General features: G+C 47.3%; 1 protein-coding gene across 2 annotated transcripts in view; it reads right to left on the bottom strand.

Annotated features, from left to right (window-relative positions):
- The window catches only part of SLC6A5 (solute carrier family 6 member 5), a 54,420-nt gene that overhangs the window by 19,018 nt on the left and 12,257 nt on the right, over positions 1 to 23,145 (bottom strand). For both annotated transcript variants that reach the window (XM_003781181.1, XM_023510311.1), the window contains 5 exons: positions 20,549 to 20,690; positions 17,670 to 17,802; positions 10,050 to 10,184; positions 8,284 to 8,387; positions 4,433 to 4,557 (listed from right to left, as the gene is read on the bottom strand). In XM_003781181.1, coding sequence (XP_003781229.1) covers positions 4,433 to 4,557; positions 8,284 to 8,387; positions 10,050 to 10,184; positions 17,670 to 17,802; positions 20,549 to 20,690 — 639 coding nt within the window. The remainder of the gene's footprint in view (positions 1 to 4,432; positions 4,558 to 8,283; positions 8,388 to 10,049; positions 10,185 to 17,669; positions 17,803 to 20,548; positions 20,691 to 23,145) is intronic.

Genomic DNA, 23,145 nt, shown 5'->3' with positions numbered 1-23,145 from the left:
AGAGCCTCCGGGTATGTAAAATGTAAAGACTCCAACACCTAAGATCCCCCCACCCCGCTTTATGCATTTATTGAACAGACTGTAAAGCTGGCCTCTGAAGGCTCCCTAAGTGAGCTATAAAAGAAAAGTCTGTATTAAACTACAGTTCAAAATAGGTCTCAAATGCAGAACAGCCAGGAAGTCAGTTCAGTGCTCTGGCAACAGTCAGCCCATAAAGTGGACAGGAAGGTCTGAAATGGCTGCTACCAGAAAACATCGTACGTTCCTTTAACAGGATTCCAATCTCTGGGCTTTTTTAGGGGAAGAAAGGGATTTCAAAATATTCAGGCTGCTTCAATTTCAGCTGCTCCCCAAAGTACCCAGGTGAAGGCATCATTTTCAAGCTACATTGAGGCTAACTCCACTTTCCCAAGACCAGTGGGAAGGCTTGGCACACGTAGCTCAGTGGTTAGGGACCATCCACATACACCAAGGTTGGTGGGTTCAAAACTAGCCTGGGGCAGCTAAATAACAATAACTGCAACAAAAAATAGCAGGGTGTTGTGGTGGGCGCCTGTAGTCCAGCTACTTGGGAGGCTGAGACAAGAGAATCACTTAAGCCCAAGAGTTTGAGGTTGCTGTGAGTTGTGATGCCACAGCACTCTACCAAGGGTGACATGGTGAGAGTCTTTCTCAAAAAAAAAAAAAAAGGTGGCACCTGTGGCTCAGTGAATAGGGTGCCAGCCCCATATACCGAGGGTAGTGGGTTCACATCTGGCCCAGGCCAAACTGCAACCAAAAACAAAAAAATAGCTGGGTGTTGTGGCAGGTGCCTGTAGTCCCAGCTACTTGAGAGGCTGAGGCAAGAGAATCACCTAAGCCTAAGAGCTGGAGGTTGCTGTGAGCTGTGACACCACAGCACTCTACCAAGGGTGACAAAGTGAAACACTGTCTCTTAAAAAAAAAAAAAAAGAAAGATGGGTGGGGAGTGTAGTCACCCAGTGAACAGTATTGCTGGATATTTAAGACTGTATGCCTACCTGGAGGCCTGGCCCTGACTCTCCTCTGCTGCTGGGAGGCCATATAACCCAGTGGCTGGAGTGCAGGCTCCATTCTCCATGGATTAAAAATATGACTCTTAGTAGCTGTGGACCTTAGGTGAGACTCTTGTTCTCTCTGGACAAACTTTTAGTTTCCTTCTCTATACAATGGAGATAAAAATAGTGCCTACCTTCATAGAGTTTTTGTGAGAGTAAAATGGGTTAATACAAATTAGGGCTTAGAACAATGCCTGGATATAGTAGGAACCGAGAAAACATATGGCACTATTACTCTTCCCCTGAGCAAGGATCAAAGGGGCTCGCATGTCGGACAGGGCCCCCAGAGATCTGCCGCAAGGGCCTCCTTCATCCTAGAGCACTGCTGAAGACCCTGGTCAATGCACTATAGCAAGACCTACAGCACAGCCAGGATGGCCACTCTGCTGTGATAAGTGTTACACGTGGCATGAGTTCTCTGAGCGTGCACCGCCTGGACTTCTATGCCTTTGGGTGGGTGAAAGAGTCGGGATACAGGTGATAGACAGATGGCTGGATGAGGGTGCATCAGCCCAGTTAGAGGGTGCTCTTTTTTTTTTCTTTTGCCACTGCAGCAACAACAAAAATAAAAGAGAATGTCATTTGGATTAGCAGAATCTCTGAACCGGTAGGAGCAAGGGGACCAAGGCAGTACTTTCCAGGGGTCTGGGTAACTAAGAGTTACCAGTCTGTACTTGGGAACTCTAACCAGGATGTGCACATCTGTGCTTATCTCCCCGGGTGTGACCCAGTCTCGCTGCTGCTGGATGAGCCTCCCTTTGTGGCTTCAGGTTGGATTCTGAACATGAGTCACTGCTCCACAGGCAGCGGTACAGACACTTGGGGGACAGCTCTGAAAGCCTCACTTCCCTGGAAGCTGCTTTTCTGAAGATTTCTGAAAAGAACATGCCCCCTTCTTTGTGCCTATCAGGAAAGCAGAGGACAGCTTGGTCTCATCATCACTCCTTCCCTCAGTTCCCCCAAATCCTGATAAGGCTGAGATTTGGGGTAAGAACGTTAGTAGAAATCCCACCCTTGGAAGGGAGTAGCAATCTATTAAATAAATAGAATTGTGTTGGGTCATTAAGGAAAGCTTTTTACTAAAGACCAAAACTTAGTTACCAAAGTCAAGTCAGCAAAAATGTACAGAATGTCCGTCTATAGGCCAGAGTTGCCCAGCTAGGAGGCCGTGGGGCTGGGATTTAATGCCCCATTCTCTCTGCCTGAATTCTGCAGAGCCTGTATTATACTGGGAGAAATAAGAGAAGCCTGTAAAGCACATATAAAAATATATGAGGCTGGGCACCTGTAATCCTAGCATTCGGGGGGGCCGAGGTGGGGAGATCCCTTGAGCTTAGGAATTTGAGACCAGCCTGAGCAAGAGTGAGACTCCATCTCTACTAAAAATAGAAAACTAGTCAGGCATCGCGGCAGGTGCCAACAGTCCCAGATGCTTAGGAGGCTGAGGCAGGAGGATGGCCTGAAAGGAATCTGTGGTTGCAGTGAGATAGGCTGACACTATGGCACTCCAGCCAGGGCAACAGAGTGAGACTCTGTCTCAAAACAAAACAAAACAAAACAAACAAACAAACAACAACAATAACAAAAAATATATAAATATACATATATTGTATATGTATAGTGTGTGAACACCCTGTATATACTAGAAAGGAGAAATTCAGAAGGAAACACAATCGTCAGGCTGCTTTTTAAGTGCCAGATAAAAAAATGTTCTATTTGAGTTTTAGCAGCATCTCTCCCCAACTCCTTTTCCTGGAGCAGGAAAGAGCTCAGAATAATTGACTAACCTGGGCCATAGTCTCAGGAATCACTATCTCTAGCAGCACAGCAGACACTGGTTCCCAAAGAGCTTGAGAATGCCACAAAAAATAACAAACACTTCAGATCTGCTAGAAAGTGGGGCAGAATCTATCAGCTCCAGCCACTCTGCTGGGAGGAAATGAGGTTACAGGACGGCTGGGGGCTGGTGCAGGCGCCCCTGAGGACAAAGCCTTCTCACCCTGTTTCTTTCCCTCCCTGCCTCCCAGGGTGTTTTCTGCTCATCTCCTGGGGCCCCTCTAATTTAGTGCATGGCTGCAGAACCAAACACCCCTTAGGGACTCATACTCTCTCCAGGGAGAGATAATTACACCCCTAAAACATGCTGGCTCCTTAACTCTTTGAGGCCCCTGGTGCACCATCAGCACAAGCTGAAGCAGTAATTAATTATCCTCAGGGAGCCAGAAGAGATCTTAGCAGCCTACCAAAAAGGTGACATTTCTAGGACTTAACTCTCTCGCAGCATCTGAGCCATTATCTGAGGACTGCAGGGACCTTCTTGAAGAAAGATAACTGCCCAGACAAGCCTCTCACAGGTACAGCTCTGGGTGGTCAGGGCCCACAGTCGTGCCACACAGCACTGGGCACAGTCCCCACACGGACAATGAGATCATAACTGTAAGCAAAAGCCACAGTGAAGTCCCTTGATCACTGAAAACAACTAAAAACCCAACTCCTTCGTAGAACCAGGCAGGGTGGAAATGAAGAGTTTAATAAAAATCTTAAACATTCTCACTGCAAAATGCTGTCCTAGAAATGTGGATTAAATGAGATAAAAAAGAAAGCTCTTTGCAAACTCAAATGTACCATACAAATGTTAGCCATTCATAAAAGGCTCACTGGGGTGGAAAGTAAACAATGATTCCACATACCTCTCCACCCATCCACCACTATCCAACCTGTCTACCCACTGGGGAAAAAACTGCGAGTCTGCTTTGCTAACTAAGCAGAAAGCCCCCGAGAGCACATTTGACCTAATAGTCAGAAAAATGCTTTGTAAGGAAAAGGCTCCTCTGAAGTCAGTGCTCTTATTAAGCCTCACCTTTGGCAGGGCCCTCTGCAAGGAAGGTCATCCTGGGGCAGACTGTGCCCACGTCTGCTCCAGGGGCAGTGATTTGCCTAATGAATCTACGATTTATACCTAAAAGGTCTAGCAGGGCTAACCCTTACTGACTGGGGCTGGAGATGAATTGAGAGGGCCCAGGGAAGAAGGAAAAAAAGAGAGGGAAAGGGACTTTGAAAGGGATCCCTCTGGTTAGAGACTGCCAATGCTCACCCAGCAGCGAGAGACCAACTTGAACCTGTCTTGGTTCCTCTGCAAAGGGGGGTCCTGGGCTCCCCCACCCTCTATCCCAGTGATTCCCAAACTTCCTAATGCTGCCATGTATTTTCATTGTTACAAAGGGGTCGCGACCCACAGGTTGAGAACCGCTGCTCTATCCTGTCCCAGAAGGCCAACTTCCCCCGTGGCATAATTAGGAGCCTGTGAGGTGTGCCTGGAGCCTGCCCTGAAACAGCAGGTGACAACCGTCCTGTACCTTGGTCTGCCACATTCTCGATGTTGACTTTGCGTTCATTGGCCATGAAGCCGATAACAGAGAAGATAACGAAGCCGGCAAAGATGCTGGTGGCACTGTTGGTGCAGGTTACGATCAGAGTGTCCCTGGAAGGAAGAGACCAGAGTTTGCTGTTAGATGTGCTCTGTGAGTAGGAAGGGACATGGGGAAGGACACATTAATGTGTGCCCGTGTGTTTGTGTGCACGTGTGTGTGCATGGCCAAGCATGTCCTTGTCCATTGCTAAACATGTACCCACCAAAGGACAGAAACAAGCAGTCCTGACCACAGAATCCAGTGGGCTCATTCAAAACCCAACAAGAGGGCCGGTTGCAATGGTTCACGCCTATAATCCTAGCACTCTGGGAGGCCAAGGTGAGTGGATCAACTAAGCTCAGGAGTTTGAGACAAGCCTGAAAGCCTGAGCAAAGCAAGACCCCGTCTCTACTAAAAACAGAAAAATTAGCTGGGCTTTGCAGCAATGCCTATATTCCTAGCTACCTGGGAGGCTGAGGCAAGAGGATGGCTTGGGCCCAAGTGTTTGAGGTTGCTGTAAGCTGTGATGCCATGGTACTCTACCCAGGGCCACAGATTGAGATTTTGTCTCCAAAAAACAAATAAATAAATAAAAATGTAAAACTACCAAAAGGCTCAAAAAGATCTCCTGTATCACCCTGATCTGGGGGCTCTGGACCAAAGCTCGGGCTCCATAAGCTTTAGAACTGGGTCTCGACTCAGCCGCCATGGTCTGAATGTTTGTGCTCCCCTAAATTCATGTTAAAACTTAATCCAGAATGGATTAATTGCTTAGTATTAAGAAGTGGGGCCTTTGAGGGAGTGATCAAATCATGAGGACTCTGCGCTATCTAAGAGGCTGCAGGGAGCGTGTCTGCCTCTTCCACCGTGTGAGGACAGAACAAGGTATCATCCTGGAGGCAGAGAGCAAGGCCTCCTCAGACACAGAAGCTGCTGGCGCCTTGACCCTGGACTTTCCAGCCTGCAGAACTGTGAGCAATACACTGCTGTTGTTCATAAACTCCCCAGGCTGAGGTATTTTGTTATGGCAACCCAAACAAGCTAAGATACCGTCCAGAGGCAGGGTCAGATCTGTCCACCAGAGCAGAATAAGGAGTTGGGGCCTGGGGCGGGGGGAGTCTGAGGATAGAAACCATGTGTGAAGCAAGCAAAGGCAGGGGACAATGAAATGCCACAAGGTGTGAGAGCAGCCTGGGGGTGGGGCATCCGGGCCTGTGTAGGACAAGGGGAGAGCGCCTTCTACGGCAGGGTCACCAGCCTGCTGGCTAGTTGGAGCCCCAGGGCTTCATGGAAATTCTGGCTTTCCTGTCTGTTATCACTATGACTTTGATCAAGTCCCTTCCATTCTACTGTGAGTTAAAATGGTGGCAATAACCCTACCTCCTCATAGGTTATGAGGACCCAACAAAATGATGCCCACGCCACTCACACCCACTGCAGAGCCAGGGCCCAGTAACTGACCTTGACCCCAAGACCCTGTCTTGACCCCAACTTACTGATGAGGCCCAGGGGGAAGGTAGTGGACTAGTTAACAGTGGGTCAGGAATTGAAACCAGACTTTCCAGCTCTCAGCCCAGATTCTTTCTGCCACACCATACCTCCTCCTTTCTAATAAAACACGTGGCAATGCTTCCACCCTTTGACAGTGTTCAGACTGATTCAGGTCAACCATTACTGAGCAGGTGTGATCAAAAGAAGTTCCACTGCCTTCACCTGGCATATGACTATTAGGGGCTGAACTTCACCTTCCCCCAGATTTGTACATGGAAGTCCTAATCCCCATACCTCTGAATGTGACTATTCAGAAAAAAAGAGTTTAAAGAGGTAACTTAGTTAAAATAAGGTTATTAGATTGGGTCCTAGTCCGAAGTGACTGATGGTCACACACAGAGGGAAGACCAGGAGAGGACAGAGGGAGAAGAAGGATCGTCCACACGCCAAGGAGCGGCGCCTCCAAAGAAACCCTCCCTGCCAGCACCTTGGGACTTCAGCCTCTTTCAGTCGCTTCAGAGCTCTGAAACAATAAACTTCCTTTGTCTAAGCCACAGAGTCTGCGGCATTTGTTATAGTAGCTCCGGCAAACTAATACAAAGGCTCTCCCCCGTCTGGCCTGGGCTGATTTCCAGGCCCCGTTTCCCTCTGGCCCCACATGCACACAGGCTGCTGCATCCCACCTACCTGCCTCCCTCTACACGCACCTATCACACTCCCACCTCTGGATCTCTCTGCGGCCTGAGATGCTCTTCCTCCTCCTGCACCTGCTAAAGTCAGCCCAGTATGAGTCTGTGTGCGGCCATCCCAGGCCACAGCTTAACAGTAATCTTTTCCTCTAATTTCAGAGATGCTTTGGGAAAGGTTGATGCTTCATCACAATTCTTGCAGTGTTGAGTTACTGGATGGGTTCTTGTGGCTGCTATGGACTAATTATTGATCCAGGCATGACGGAGAGCTCACCATACCTGGTTGCTAGGATTGTTTTATGCCTAAGCTAGAATAACTGAGCTGCAGCTGCCCTAAAGATGGGAGCTGGGCTGCACCCTTCCAGGTGCCAGTTATCAGAGGCCACAGGGCATCCCTTGTTTTAATGTGACCGGCTCTCATTGTCATCCTTTACTACCAAATGGGCAGTGGGAAGTGCTCAGGACACTGTAGGTAGGGGCTGGGTGCCCGAGGTCTCCAGGGTCCTGTCGCTGTCTCCCCATTCCATATCCTTTCTTGGCTAAGCAAACTTGTGTTCAATAATCCGATGGTGTCCTGTAAGTGTGACTAACAATCTGAACCTAGAACCGCAGTAGTGATTTTGCACCTCTTTACCTAGATAGTAAGCTATTTAACGACAGGGACGTTTTAAACCTTTCTTGGGTCACAGAATATCTCATATATTATTTTTTAAATAATAATAATGATAATGGCAGCTTCCATCTATTGAGTGCCTACTAGGTTTGAAATATTGCTCTGAGGAATTTGCTTACATCATCTCTTAACCCCCAACAAAATATTATAATCTGCATTTTATAGACAAAGAAACAGAGGCTCAGGGAAGTAAAGTATCTTGCTCATGTCTTGGAGTTTTAGTACATGGTAAAGTCATAGTCAAATGCAAGTCTGTCTGAATTCAAGGTGCTCTTTCTATTGTACACCTTCCTTATAGGGTCTCTAGAAAAGTATTTATAGGAGAGCCTGTGGCTCAGTGAGTAGAACACCAGCCCCATATACCGAGAGTGGCGGGTTCAATCCCTGCCCCAGCCAAACTGCAACAACAACAAAAAATAGCCAGGTGTTGTGGCGGGCATCTGTAGTCCCAGCTACTGGGGAAGCTGAAGCAAGAGAATCACCTAATCCCAAGAGCTGGAGGTTACTATGAGCTGTGACACTACAGCACTCTACCAAGGGTGACAAAGTGAGACTCTGTCTCTAAAAAAAAGTAATAAATTAAAAAAATAAAAGTATTTATAAAGTGACTATATGACCATATGTTGTGACTACCATATAGTTGTATCCGTGGACTAGGTCATTCACACGTGACTATCACAGGACACAGCAGGCTACACCATGACCTCTGTCCTATGGAGAAGTCATCTTCCATCCTATAAATGACTACTGAGCCCCCATGTGACAGAGACAGGAGTACAATTTAGGGTCCAGGCCTCCAGGAAATAAGGCTAGGCCCTAGCAGGTGGTATTTCCAGGCACGAGGCAAATCTTATCTTTACCTATAGTGAAGCCTGAGGATGTGGCCCTTGTTCTGTCTCTGACCCTGTTCCTGCTAACCAGGACCTGCGAGTAACTCCACGTACCGGTAACAGTTGTTGTGGAATTTGTTGTAAGAAGAGAGAGTAATCAAGCCTCCCCATGCGGCGGATAAAGAGAAGAAAATCTGAGTGGCAGCATCTTTCCACACCTGGGAGGCAGAAGGAGAGGAGATTCAAAGTCACGGAGGAGACTGGCCCCAGGGGAGGAGAGTCTTAGACACCAACTGCCGCATCATCTTCCCAGGGGACAGGCATCAGGATGAGATGACTTGGGACAGCAGCATAAATGAGAAACACAACTCGCTTGTCCTGGAGGTCAAAAGGGCACTCTGCTACCTACGAGACTTTAACTCCCTCAGATCAGTGGAGAGGAACTCGGTGACTCCATGCACTTTCCACATTTTCACCTCCTCAGGTGAAGCCAGCCAGAAGGCAGAGCCCTTTCTTAAGGTCAATGCACCCTCACAAACTGATGTAGAACAGCAAAACATAGGCATGGGCACAAAATAAAATCCCTTTTTTGCCCATATTCTTATAGATTCCAACTGCTCTTAAACATCTGAAATTCTATAGTCCCTAATCTTAGGAATGTGGTCTCTGTGCCGCTGTGGAGCAGACTTTACAGGGCTACATCCTACCTGCCAGGACGTGGAGATTTTCTGTCACATACAGTCAAACTCGATCCTGGCTATGTGTTCTTAACATACTCTGGAAAAGGAGAGTTTCCTTTAAGGTGAGAACAATTAGTTCTCATTGGGACTGGGAATTTTCGAGTAAAGTGTGCTGATATAGAACGTGCAAAGGGTTGGCGTCTGTAGCTCAGCAGCTAGGGCCTAACCACATACACCGGAGCTAGTAGGTTCAAATCCAGCCTGGGCTTGCCAAACAACAACGACACCAGCCAGGCATTGTCGCAGGCACCTGTAGTCCCAGCTACTTGGGAGGCTGAGGCAAGAGAATCACTTAAGCCCAAGAGTTTGAGGTTGTTGTGAGCTGTGATGCCACAGCACTCTACTGAGGGTAACAGCTTGAGACTGTCTCAAAAAAAAGAAAGAAATCAAAATATTCTTGGTTCAGCGCCTGTAGCTCAGCGGTAAGGGTGCCAACCACATACACCAGAGCCGGCGGGTTCAAACCCAGTCTGGGCCTGCCAAACAGCAATGACAACTACAATGAAAAAATAGCCGGGCATTGTAGCAGGCACCTGCAGTCCCAGCTACTTGGGAGACTGAGGCAAGAGAATAGCTTAAGCCCAAGAGTTTGAGGTTGCTGTGATCTGTGATGCCATAGCACTCTATGGAGGGCAACATAGTGAGAACTTGTCACCAAAAAATAAAAAAGAAAGAAAGAAAAAGAAAAAAGTACATGCAAAGAGTTGAAATGTGTGCTGGCCCTGTGTGGGTGTATAGGAAGCATTCAGATGGGTCTAAGCCCTTTAAAATAGAATTGCTTATGGTTTACCCAAGTGCTATTATGTTCCAACCTGCAAAACTCTACTTCTACTGCACTATATTTAGTAACAGATAAGTAGTGTGAAGTGGCCCAGAGCTATTAAGAGGATTTCATTCTTCATTTTCAGCTTCCACTGCAACCCCAGATGTAGGACAACTATTCCAGGAATTTGAAAACTCTCAGCTGTCCACTTCTCATTAAATATTTCCTGAGTGCATAATGCACCATGATCGCCCAGCACACACTGAGGAAGGAAGTCTAACCCCTTCCACCAAACAGCGACCTAGAGCATGAGCCATCCCTGAGTGCCGTTCCCTCCCCCACCAGGGGACCTGTTATTAATAAAATAATAAGCCCACCGTGGCATCTGTGAGTTTCTCCCACTTCGGTGTGATGAAGTACCAGATCCCAGCTCCAGCTCCAGGCAGAGTGACTCCTCGGATGAGAAGGATCACGAGCACGACATACGGGAATGTGGCCGTGAAGTACACCACCTAGAAAAACCACGGGTAGAGGGGCTGGAAGGAGCAGACCTGCAGAAGGTGCCCGTGCTGAAGGAGCATCACCCAGAGCAAAAGTAGGGCCTGCCCCCCAGGCATGAGCCCCAGCAGTAGGCATGTCAGGGGAGCTCTCCCAAGCTCTGCCAGGGCTGGGAATTTGGGGAGGGCACTTAGACCAAAGGTAAGTCAGAAAGAGCCAGAAAGAAAGCCTCTAGGAGTATTAGAGGGCAAGTGTCACCCAGCCCTGAGATGAGTGCACAGCTCCTTGAGGAACCACAGAGGCAAGGAGGGGGTTACATGCCTTTCTCCCCCCAAAATCCTACCCCATGTCCTGGTGGAGCCCCCAAATCCCACCATTACAGAGGAATTCTTTCATCTGTCAGGCTCCCACCCTGTTTATACACACACCTGAGGGAGAAAGCCCAAGGAGGTGAAAGACTGTAATCTAAAAATTGGACACATTTACGTTCAAATAAAATTGCATGGCACTGAGTAGCTGTACGACCTTAGACAAGCCATTGAGCTCTGTGAATCTCAGTTTTTGTACATCTGTAACTTGGGAGTAATCAGATCTTTCTCACAAATAATAATGAAGATTTAGTGAGCTAATGCATGAATAGCACCTAGCACAACGCCTAATTAGAACCATGGTCGTTAAATGCCAAGTTCAACAAGAATTTGTTGAGGGCCTCCTATGAGCTGAGCACTGTGTCAGACATCAGCTACATAAAGATAAAGAGATTCCTAACCTAAAAGATCCAGAGACAGTGTCTGAATGACGGGCTAAGCAGTTACACAGAGGACACTTCAGAAATCCAGGAAAGGGACTGGGGGCCAACCTGGGAGTTTACTAAAAGTGTATGGAAATTATACCTGAGCAGATCTTAGAGGGCAAGTGCAACTTAAAGGAGGTGTGGAAGGTGGGCAGGTGTCTGAGAGCAGAGCATCCACACACACTACCAGAACAGCATAAAGTCAAGGCCACCTGCAGTGGAAAGGGAGCCTAAAGACCATCGGAGGAGACCACGTCAGGAGAGGCCTTGAGTGCCCTCCAGAGGGTGCTCCCCGATGCTGGAAGAGACAGAAGAACGAGAGTCAAGAAACATTTGGGAGGTGACTTCTGCAGAATTCGGGGTCAGTTGGATAAGGATGGGTTAGAGGTCCTGTCCTCCCTTTCTTGTCCATCAAGCCTCAGGGTGAAGGAGCGCTCAGGACTAGGTCTGGGGGGAAGAGCAGACTGGGAGGTCAGGCTCTGGAGACCCAGAATCTGTGCCCAAATCCTGACTCCAGCAATTATAGGCTGGGTCACTCTGGGAAATGACTCAACCTCTCTGGATCGCTGAGCTTCACACCTGCAAAACAGCAATTTTGACAGTGCTGCCATCCATGCAGTGGCACGACCTGGGGGCAGTGGAAACAGAAGTCCCAGTTTAATACCACTGACAACCCCCAGCTCACAAGGAGGCTACATCCCAAAAGCACATGGAAAGACATTTGGGTGGATGAGGTTAAGCTCCCATCTGGCCCCTAAAGCTCTCTCTGGTCCATGGGGTAAGCACTGTTTATTCAGAGTCACCTCCGCTCCCACCCACCATCCCTCATTCTGGACCACTAGAACACCTGCCTGGGTGAGAGGGGTACAGAGCCCCCACCACACACTGGCTGCACAGACTCGAGTGTCTGGAGGGACTTCAAGGGATGAAGATGGATCCAGGGGCTTGTTGGGAGGGGTGGAATGAGTTGGGAAACATGAGAGCAGAAATTAGATATAACTCTTAGGGTCATTTATTCAAATAAATACACGTATTTACATATGTAATTACATATTCAGAGCATCTAATGTGTGCCAGGCACAGTCAAACATTGGGGACATATTAGTAAACAAATCCAAGACCCCTGCCCTGGAATAATAACTTATATTCTAACTGGGGAGATAGACAACCTTTGTGTTGTACTGGAAGGTGATATGGGCACTGGAAGAAAGAAAAACCAGAGCCCGGTAAGGGGATGGGGCATGCCGGGGAGGATGGCTGGGAAGGAGGGTCTCATTGAAAAGTTGGCCGAGACTCCAAGAAAGTGAGTGTGAGCCAATGAATATCTGTGAGAACATTCCAGAGAGGGAACTGCTAGAATAACAGACCTAAGAAAGGAGTCCCTGCTGCCCAGGAGCAGCAAGGAGGTGGGGTGGCCGCAGAGGGGAGCTCAGACGGGTAGGGTGAGGGTGGGAGGTGTGGACCCCACAGAGTCTACCCAGTGGGAAACAACAGGGGCGGGGGTAAGACAGGAATTTGGGCAGAGGAGTTACATGATCTAACATTTGAACAGCATTGCCCGGTTGCCACTTTATGATTATACCACAGAGTGGGCGCAGGAGAGAAGTGAGGACAGCGGTGTGGAGACCACAGCGGTGTGGAGGCCACAGCAGCCACCAGGCAAGGAACGGGGACAGCTCCATCTGGGGTGTTGTCAGTGGAGCTGGTAAGAGACAGATCTCAGGTATATTTGTCAGAAGAGCCACCAGAATTTCCTGACAGTTTTACGGTGGAGTTCCAGAGAAGAGTCAGGATGACGCCCAAGTTTGGGACCTCAGCTGCTGAAAAGCTGGCTGAAGTCCCTTCTGTCTCTAAACCCAAGGCCAACCTGGGTTTCTGGCTGCAGAAGCAGGGACAGGCTGCCCCCTCTTCTCCTCATGGCCACACCACTGAGCAGGATGTCCCTTCCCTGCCCTACAAGGAGGAGTCTCTCCTCCCTCCTTGTCAGGAAAAACTTGCATTGCTAGGGATTGAGGGGAGGGGGAACTTGGAGGAGCAGCCAGCTCCTTCCTACTTCTCTCCTTCCTCCTTAAAGTCTGAAGGGGAAGTGAAGCCCCCCCCCAAACACACACACAGCATTATGGGACCCAAGGGCCTATGACATCTCAGGGGTGGCCTCCCAGCAACCAGATGTGGTGGGGGACAGGAGATGCTAAGGGGCAGGGCAGACTCTGACCAGTCTGACTTCTCACCCCCACCAAGACACCACAGAGGTGGGACTGGGGGCAACTAAGGAGTGTCCTTTCTATCCCCTGACCACCTGGGTGGAAAGGAAGGGAAGTGAGGATGGCAGGAAGAGGTGCAGGAGAGGAGATGACCTGGGCAGCAGTGACCTGCAAGAGAAAACCTCCAAGGCTGGTCCCAGTCTAACCAGCTGAGACAACGGTTCCCATCTGACAGCAGAAACTGTTTGGACACCACTGTGTCTGGAGCTCCCTCAAGGGACCAGGAATATTGCAGAGAGGGGAAACTAAGGTGCAGGTTAAACCTCTCACAAGGGATTCAATATCTCACTCAAGGTCTCCCACCTTGAACCAACTTCCAAACCTGAAGCTTTCCCACTCCACAGCCATTCTTTCCATGACCGCCATTGTTTGGGCCACATGAGCAGAGATGTTCACGGCAGGGTAAGGCAAATGAGGCGCCTAGGGTGCAGAATTTAAAGGAGGCACCACTCCCAGGTGCCATCCCTTCCCTCGCAGGAACCATGAGAGTGAGGGCCTCTCTCAATTCTGCACCCCAGGCACGTGCTCACACTCACTCTGTAGATGGTGATGGAACTGAGAGGGCCAAAAATATGGCTCATCAATCCTGCGGACGCCCCCGTGTGCATCAGGTGTACATGGAGGCTGTCTGCACAGCTAGTTCCCTTGAGTCAAGGGGGCTTTAGCATGCACCTGTTTCAGCATGTACTGTCAGAGGAATTAGACTTGAACAGTAATGAATTACACTTGGCAGGAATGACAGTGACTAGCTGATCTGAGCCTGTTGGCCTGACACCTCCATGGGAGCCCTGAACAGGTGGTAAGGCCCCACCAGCCAGTGCAAACTAATTAGGTTAGCTGTGCTTTGTTGTCATAAGGCTCAGGCAAAGAGGAGCCCTGAGGTCAGGCGGGCTGCATACGACCTTCAGGCTGCCTGCTGGTCACCCCAGCCTCTGGGATTTGAACTGCTCAAAGGCTTCAGTCTGAGAAGAAGCAACTGGCCTATGCCTTCTCCTCGAGCCCTGAACGAGAGGAACTGAGCGTATCTTGCTGCAGGAAAAATAACAATGCATAGAAATGACAACGTTCACAGTATTTCAGTTTGTTCTAATGCGCGGCTTCAGTGGTGCGTTCACCTTAGCTCCCAAATAATGTTCCATGATTAATGTCTGCAGGGCCTGGGACACCATAATAAATTGTGATTCATTATATTTGGTTGTATTCCTCATTTTTTTAAAAAAATGGTCATTGATCTCTGTTTGGAAACCTTTCTCAACGAAGCAGAGAAATAATTTGACAGGGCTAAAAGAAAAACTTACCTGCTAAAAACTCCCTATGCCAGAAAGCCTAGAAAACCTGGTGCCAAGGATTAAACTCTAAATCCGTGGAAAGAAATGACTATCTCTGTGTTCCAAAAAAGCACAGAAAAAAACATTTATTCTAACCTTGGATTTTGCAGATAAAGAAAATGAGAGGCATCCTGTGACTTGCACAAAGTCACACAGCAAAAGACAGCAGAATGCAGGGGTCCTGATTCACACGGGGGACTGTCACCCCAACATGCAAATGCCGACTACATGATCCTGCATTTCCTGTCTGTTCCTAAAAGCCCCTTCCTGGGAGAGAACACCAGGTACTGGAAAGAGTTTAGGCTTTAAAGAAAAACACCCAGGTCCAAAGCCCACCATTGCCACTGAAGAGCTGTGTGACTCAGGCAATTTACTCTACCATGTTGTGCCTCAGTTTCTCTATTTATAAAGTGGGAATAATTGTACTCTCCAGGCAAGATGTTGTGAAGACTGAATGAACTAACACATAGGAAGCTGTCAGCACAGTGCCTGGTGTACATAGTGTGCACAAAGCTCTCTTTCTCTTCCCATTTTCCCCATCTAAGCCATTACTCTCAAGATATCAGTCAAAATGGTACAATACCCACTCAACAGACCAGCCATTCATAAAAATAAAAATGAGAGGAGTTAATGTGAATTAAGAATTGCGCATACAATAGGTATTGACATGCGCTATCTCATATAATCCTTACGGCAATCCTATGGGCTAAGAACTGTTCCCCCCAATTCACAAAGTAAGGAACGGATTTCAAAGGTTCAATAGCTTTGCCAGAGTGACATAAACAGAAAGTGATGAAGTCAAGATTTGAATTCAGATTGGTCTGACCGTAGAGCCACCAGGCCACCCTTCCTCATGTCACCAAGGAGGCCACCTTCTCACCCTCCTTGTTTATCATGTCTTTTCCTGCCAGTCACACCTTCCAGCCTGTCCCACTAGACACCTGTCTGGTCACTTAGACCATGGCTGAGGTCATCTTGTCTCCATCCCTAGTCATAAGTGACAGTCCTACCAGCGGGATTTTGGCTGAGCAAATACTTGGCTAGTCTTGATGAGCAATTGCTTGGCTTATCCCCTTGGAAGTGATGAAACTCCCACAGCTCCCTGGGAAGCTACAGAGGCGAGGAATCCAGGAAACCTCAGGTCTCATGGGCACTGTTATAAGGATCACAGTAACACTTCCTCATCTCCCTGGAGCCTTAGAAATGCAATCAGTCCAGCCTCATAGCATTCACATTAACGTCACATTAATGATGACATTAATGTAGTATAGCTTGTCACAAAGAATACCTAGAGTTTTGCTTACAAAAATAATAATAATGATGGGCGGTGCCTGTGGCTCAAAGGAGTAGGGCCCAGCCCCATATGCCAGAGGTGGCAGGTTAAAACTAATAGCCCTGGCCAAAATAATAATAATAATAATAATAATAAGGGTGACACCTGTGGCTCAGTGAGTGGGACACTGGCCCCATATACCGAGCATGGCGGGTTCAAACCCGGCCCCAGCCAAGCTGCAACAACAACACCAAACAAAGGGTCAGAGTCAACAACAGAGTCCTCAGGGGCCACTTCATGTCACCTCTCACTTTACAGAAGGGGAAACTGAGGTCAGAGATAAAAGAAGCCCCCAGCAAGTGTTCCAACAGAGCAGTGTAAAAACTGGAAGGCTGTAGACATGGTGCCATCCAACTGCCTTCACCTTAGAAATGAGGACACTGAGGACACCTGAAATAGCTAGAAGAAGAAAATTTCCTTCTTATTTATTAGCAAAAAAAGAAAAAGAAACGAAATTAAAGATAAGAGCAAATTGGAGCTCTGCCAAGTTTCACTGCCCACAGGGAGCTGGGGGACAGGAACCCAGGGCTCCTCACTCTCAGCCTGGTTCTCTAGCTGGCTTGATCCTCCCACACCATGTCATTTCAGACGCCCCTCCTGCCTCAGGTAACCCTGCCAAACCTGCCGAAGTCCATTGCTCCAGTGCCTGCATCCTATGTAGATTCGACAGAAGGCACCGGTAAGCGCTATAATGAAAAGGCACCTACGCTCATGTCCGCGTGCCCAGAGAGAAACCGGTTGGGCTAGCAGCTGGTGGGCACCAGTCTGGGTGCTGGGTGGGGGCGTGAAGCATGCCTGAGGGTGGAGGATGGCACAGACCACCCTGCCCATACGGCCTGACCCTTCTGTGGTTGGCTGGCTGTAATGTGACCCCAGTGAGCCCGGGTCTGGGTAACCAGCCCAAAGCTCAACTTTACAACCCACGGTCTCCAAGTCCACCAGTCCACCCTCATTCCTTGGGTCTTAAAGACATTTTCACTTTTATTCTGAAAGATGGAAATGCCTCCTGGGGTGGTGAAATATTATTGGTTGTCATTGGGGCAGTTGGGGAACCCTTCAACAGGGCTTTGCTAAGGCAGCAGAAAGATGGAACATGTTACTGTGACTCTCACGGCAATGCTCAGGGCCGCTGAGGCTCCCTGGATGCCTCAACTTCTGTGGCTTGAGTTTCGTTATCTGCAAAGGGCCCAGTCCAGTATTTGCTCAGCCAAAACCCCATGGGCAGACCTGTCCTTCTTCAGTGCTGGCAGCCCGTTGGGTGGAAGAGTGTCAGGCTGGGCATGGAAAGGAAGGTAAGAAAGCCAAGAACGCAGTGGCCAGGAGGGAGGAAAGGGAACCTACTCCACAGTGTTGATCTTCATCCAGCTTCTTGACAGAAGCAGTAACTGACCTGGCAGCCAGACCAAGAGGCCAAAAAATAACAGCAAAAATTCTAGAATTTAGGGAAAGTGACTAATGACATCAGGGAGGTCTCTTCTGATGAGTGAATGAGAGCTCCAGAGAGAAAAGGAAGGAAAGGAATCATAGTATCCCCAAGGGATGGGAGCCAAATACACATTTGTCTCATTGAAGCTTAAGATAGTCCAGCAAGAAAAGTATTATTACCCCACTTTACAGATGGCCGTGAAGTCACTGGCCCACAGCCCCTCTACTGCTCCAGGGTGGTCAGAGTTAGCATGCACGACTCCTGATTCTCTTCTCCGAACTCGGCCTGTTCCATGATACAACCACCCCCAGATGTCTCAGAACTTTTTCATACTTAGATAAATCTAAGTTCTTACTTTTCCTGAAGTCTTGATTCCTTTAGCCAGGGATGCGTACACAATTACCCAAGCCAGGAAGAGGCAGAAGGCTAACGGCCATCTGATCTCACCAGGATATTCAATCCCTGCAGAAATCTTCAGCACAAAATACCTGAGAACGGGAAAGAGAAGAGAAGGAAGGAAGGAGGGAGGGAGAGGAGAGAGGCAGGTTCAATCTCCCAGCAGAGCCAGGAGCCTTGACCCAAACCCCAGCAACACCCCTCTCCCTATCAGGAACCCAATCAGATTAGGGCATGGGGGATTTGCTGGTCTGTGCTCTTGCCCATGGCTTTCTGCAGAGACAACAACTGGACTTAACCCACCTTTGATCATGTGCTGGGAGGCCACTTGTGGCCCCAGGCAGGCTTCTACTCGAGACTGCCAATTTCACTGTCACTTGGAGCTGTCCCAGAAGTGCAATAAAAACACTAAACTGTCAAGGGTTGACTTTTGTGTGGTTTCCATATTGCTCTGCTCTTTTGTGAAAACATATTCTGAAAGTATTTTCACGTTTTAAATTTTAAAAAATTAGCACATAGTGAAAACGGCATATGCTAAATGACAGAACCTGGGCAGCTCTGGACTTTATTTCGAGTTGTGTTGGGTGCACCTGAGGCTGAGGCTAGCTAACATGCAAAAGCAGGCTGCCTAGGCCTTGTTCAAGGAGTGCATTCAAAGATAGATGAGGAGCTGCCAACAGAATCATCTACAGCCGGTTCTGGCAACTGGTGTAGCGATGGAGAAGTAGTAGAGTCTGGCTGAGTACAGGAGGCAGCTTCAGGGACAGTGCCTGAGAACAGATTCAGACAATTCCTTTAACTCTGTAACCATCTAGCCATGCCTCCTGTATGAAACTGCTCTGGTTGTAGGCTGACATTTTTCTATGACCTGAACAAAGGATGAGATAGCCCAGACTCTGCAAGACGATGATGACCCAGAACGTCCTGATCTGCTGAGAGAAATAGAAGCAGCAGCCCTACTCCTGGTCTAGCCACTGACCTGGAGAGGCTGTTTGGCAGCACACAGCCATCCTTTACAGACCAGGGATGGCCACGATCTGTGCAGACAGAGCTTCTTTCCATCCCAACCCTGGCACAACCTGGGCTCAGAATTGAGTAGGACTGATCAAGCTGACCTTGAACTCGCCTCCAAGGCCAAACCAAGGGGACCATATCTCCCAAGCTAGAAAAGGCCCTTCCCGTGTTCCATCCCCCAAATGGGTAAACCACATAGTCAGCAATTCCAGCCATCTCACTGTTCCATGCTTCAGTAAGGAACCTTGGACAAGTCCCAGGAAGCTCCTGATGACATTTCTTCTTAGAAATTAAGACTAGCCCCAGAGGTTAGTAAAGACCACCCAAAGCAGGTTCACAATCATTTTCTAGTGTAACCAACTGCCCAGGTTCTGTGATCACATTTCATTGCACCATCAGGTCAGACTCAATCAGTGCTCAAAGTGCCCACCTCTACCACCCCTGGTTTTCAGACAGAACTATTCAATCAACCATTGTATCCTCTGAGTCTGGATGGGACAAAAACCTAAAGTAAGAATTAATGGCCACTGGGAGAATGGTGGGGGTATTTGCAAACCTTTCTCATTTTCTAAGTAAAGGCCACAAACTGGGGCCTACTAATGTATGCATTTTATTTAAACGAGTGTTCTATTTGAATTATTTTGCTAACATTTAAGACAGGAAGGATCACATACAAATCCAGATTTTTATTTCCAACTTCTCTTGGAAAATGAAAGCTCTGGGAGCACTAGCCCATGTTTCCCCAAGGCAGCGATCAGTTGAAACCGAGCACCAGCGGCCTCCCTTGCAGGAGGCAGGCAGCTCTTCAGTTTGCCGCAGTCCCCACCACTCTCTGTCACTCACTTGCACTTTACTCCCTTAAGTTCCCTCCAAGTCCTCTGAACACATTTGAGTTTACAACCCCTGACTTAAAGCTCAGCCTAGGGGAACATTCTTTGTTGACTCTCTATTAAACTCTGTCTATATTTGCCTCCCCTAAGAAATAATTTGATAGGTTGGTTGTGGTGGTTCATGCCTGTAATCCTAGCACTCTGGAGGGCCAAGGCAGGTAGATTGCCTGAGCTCAGGAGTTGGAGACCAGCCTGAGCAAGAGACAGACCCAGTCTGTATTAAAAATAGAAAAATTAGCAGGGCACTGTGGCAGGTGCCTGTAGTCCCAGGTAATTGGGAGGATGAGGCAAGAGGATCACTTGAGCCCAAGAGTTTGAGGTTGCTGTGAGCTATGATAATGCCATAGCACTCTACCCAGGGTGATGGAGTGAGACTCTATTGCAAAAAAAAAAAAAAAGAAAGAAAGAAAGAAAGAAAAGAAAAGAAAAGAATTTCATGAACTTTACTCAATCTTCCTGTAGTACCTAAGGACCTCCTAGTATCCCTGAACCTCACTTCTCTCATGTCCTGCAACACAGATGTAGAAAGCACAAAGCTAAGGTGAAACTAAAAGAAAAAAAAGAAGAGAAAGAAAGAAAGAAAACTAAAACTTTGACCATAACCTGTTTTATTGGCTCTTGTCCCGGACAGATAAAAAAAAGTCATCTGGTTAACTAAGGTCTGCTAAGATCACGCTGGATCAAGCTTTTCAAATGTTTTTTCATCAGCATCTTGAATCTCTGCAGCATGGGTTCTATTCCCACCCTACATCATTTAACCAACTGTCTTCCCCAAGCCCACAAGACGTCACCCTCTGCTCTTGGAAACCAAAGCAGGAAAAAAGTCTTCCTCCCTGATCCCATCCTTTGGGCCATCCACACCTCTGGTCTACAAACTGAATGTTTATTAATTCACTGGATTCCTCTTGGAAAGAAAAAAAAAAAGCCATCTTACTTGAAATACTCTTCGCTTCCACTGACAAACGTCTTATTGGCCTGGCTGGTGAAATTAACCATTGTCAAGTTGGGATAGGCAGTCATGCAGAAAGTTGAGTTCTTGATCTGTACTTTGGGATGGTCACTGATAACACAGGAATCTGTTTAGGAGAGGGTGGTATAGAGACAGTGAAATCTGCACAGAAAAGATACACAGGTCCCTCTCTGCGGGTTTAAAAACAAAAGGCAGAAACATTGGAGGGTAACTTTGAGAAAGTATCAACCGGTTAACAATAATGCATCATGTATTTCAAAATCACTAGAAGAATCGCAATATTCCCAACACAAGGAAAGGATAGATGTTTGAGGTGATGGATGTCCCAATTATCTTGATTTGAGCATTACACATGGTATGCAGAATCAAAATGTTACTTATACCCCCCAAATATGTGCAACTGTAATATGTATCAGGTCTGACAATTACGTTTAGGGGCTCTCACAAGAAAAAATACTATACATCTCATTGCAGAATATCGCTAGTCACCTTCAAAGTACTCCCCGTGGCCATCTGGTGACCGTAGTGATACTGAGCCATGAGTTATCTAGCACTTGTTCTAGGATAAGTCCACCAACTTATTGTCTGACCTCATGTATCAAATGTTTAAATACCAAAAACAACAAATAGTAACTGAGCAAAGTAAAATGTAGACAGACCAGAGAATTCTGTTTCCTTCTTCGGTTCCCCCAGTCCCCACAGCACTTGTGCAGATAGCAAAGGCTCATGTTTATGGAGCACTCTCAGCTTTTTAAATGTATTACTTCATTTAATCCTCATATCAGCCTATGTGGTAGGTAGTATTACCTCCATTTTTAAAATAAAAAAACAGGCTTAAGGAGGTTGAGTAACTCTGTTGAAATCAGACAGCTAATGGGATTTATGACTCTACAGAAAACAAATGAATTGCAGGAATGAATTTAATTAGGGATAAACCAACCTCTTGCCTACAGAAGACTCACTGATAAGTTCATCTTGGCCCCACGCCTGGCACCATGGCCGACATACGGTAACGAGATATATGAGCATGTTCCTTCTGCTGTCATGTGGGTTAGCAGAGGCAGTAGCCACACTGTGTGTTGGTGAGCCTATAATATGCTAACCACCTAACACAGTGGTACTCAACCGGGGACAAATTTTCCCCTTGGGGACATTCAGCAATATCTGGAGACATTTTTAGCTGTTACATCGAGGAAACCAAATTGTCAATAGTTGAGAAGGTCTGACCTAGGCTAGGATGGGGAAAGGAAATTAACCTTGTGAGTCTCAGTATGTCAGGCACTGTGCTGGGCACTTTGACAATTACTATCTCATGAAATCCCCATAAAACCCAGGAGGTACATATTATCATCTGCATTTTAAATAGGAAGAACCTTAGCTGGGCATTGTGGAGGGCGCCTGTAGTCCCAGCTACTCAGGAGGCTAAGGCAAGAGAATCACCTAAGCCCAGGAGTTGGGGGTTGCTGTGAGCTGTGACGCCACAGCACTCTACCGAGGGTGATAAAATGAGACTCTGTCTCAAAAAACAACAAAAAAAGGATGAACCTAAAGTCTTTCTGTCTATATTATAATTCCTCCCAAACAGCTTTAAGATATTTATAAACAGACAGATATTTCAAATAAAGAATCCACCATGACCAATCCCAAAGGATATTATTTTGTAAAAAAGCAAAGAGTAAAAAAAAAAACTAACACTTACACAGTACTTATGTCTAACGCACTGTTTTAAGTGCTTTTCATGCATCAGTTAATTTAAGCCTCACACCACCAGTACTATGAGATAAGTACTGTTATTATCTCTGTGTTAAAATGAAGAAACTGAGGCACAGAGAGATGCAAGTGTTTGCCAAGGTCATATATCAACCCAGGATGCAAACAAGCCTCTCTTTTTGGAGTCCATGCTGGTAACCACTCTATTGTGAAGTATAGAGCAGGGCTCATGGACTCAGCCACCTACAGAGGCCAGGCTGGTGACACAAATAAGGAAGGCATAACGTCAAGGGTAATAGGGGGAGGTGGGGACTGTGGCAAAGCAGAGAGTACTGCAGTGCCAAGCTTTTCCAGATGTTGTGGCAAAAGATGCAGAAACTCTGGATGTTTACATGAAATCTCTCCATTTTAAAACATCAGAAACTAGTTAAAGTTCTTTTTAATTACCATGAACAACAAAGCAAAAACATATGCAATCTAGATGCGGTGCATGGACTCCTAATTTATGCCTTGTATGGAACTGCAGGGCTCAGGAACGATCCTAGCCCTGAGAGCTTGGACAAGTTCCTTTATCTGTCTGAGCCTCCATTTTCTGGTAAGAGTTTGCACAAGGTTTTTGCAAGGACCAAATTAAATGAGATCATTAATGAAAAAAATTTCACAAGATGCCTGGCAATGGTTGGCCCTCAGTAAATTATAGCCATAATTCAATCATCATTGTTGTACCTTGTTAGGGAGTGAGCATCTTTACTCCTCAACATCATCTTCCAGCCTAAAAAAAGTGCTATATAATTCAGGGCTCCATAAACATGAGCCTTTGCTATCTGTACAAGGAGCTGCTGTGTGGAGTG

Source organism: Otolemur garnettii, unplaced genomic scaffold, assembly GCF_000181295.1.
Source record: "Otolemur garnettii isolate 467f Iridium unplaced genomic scaffold, OtoGar3 scaffold00001, whole genome shotgun sequence".
Taxonomy (NCBI): domain Eukaryota; kingdom Metazoa; phylum Chordata; class Mammalia; order Primates; family Galagidae; genus Otolemur; species Otolemur garnettii.
The sequence above is the reverse complement of the archived record's forward strand: the minus strand, read 5'-3'. Positions and strand labels throughout refer to the sequence as shown.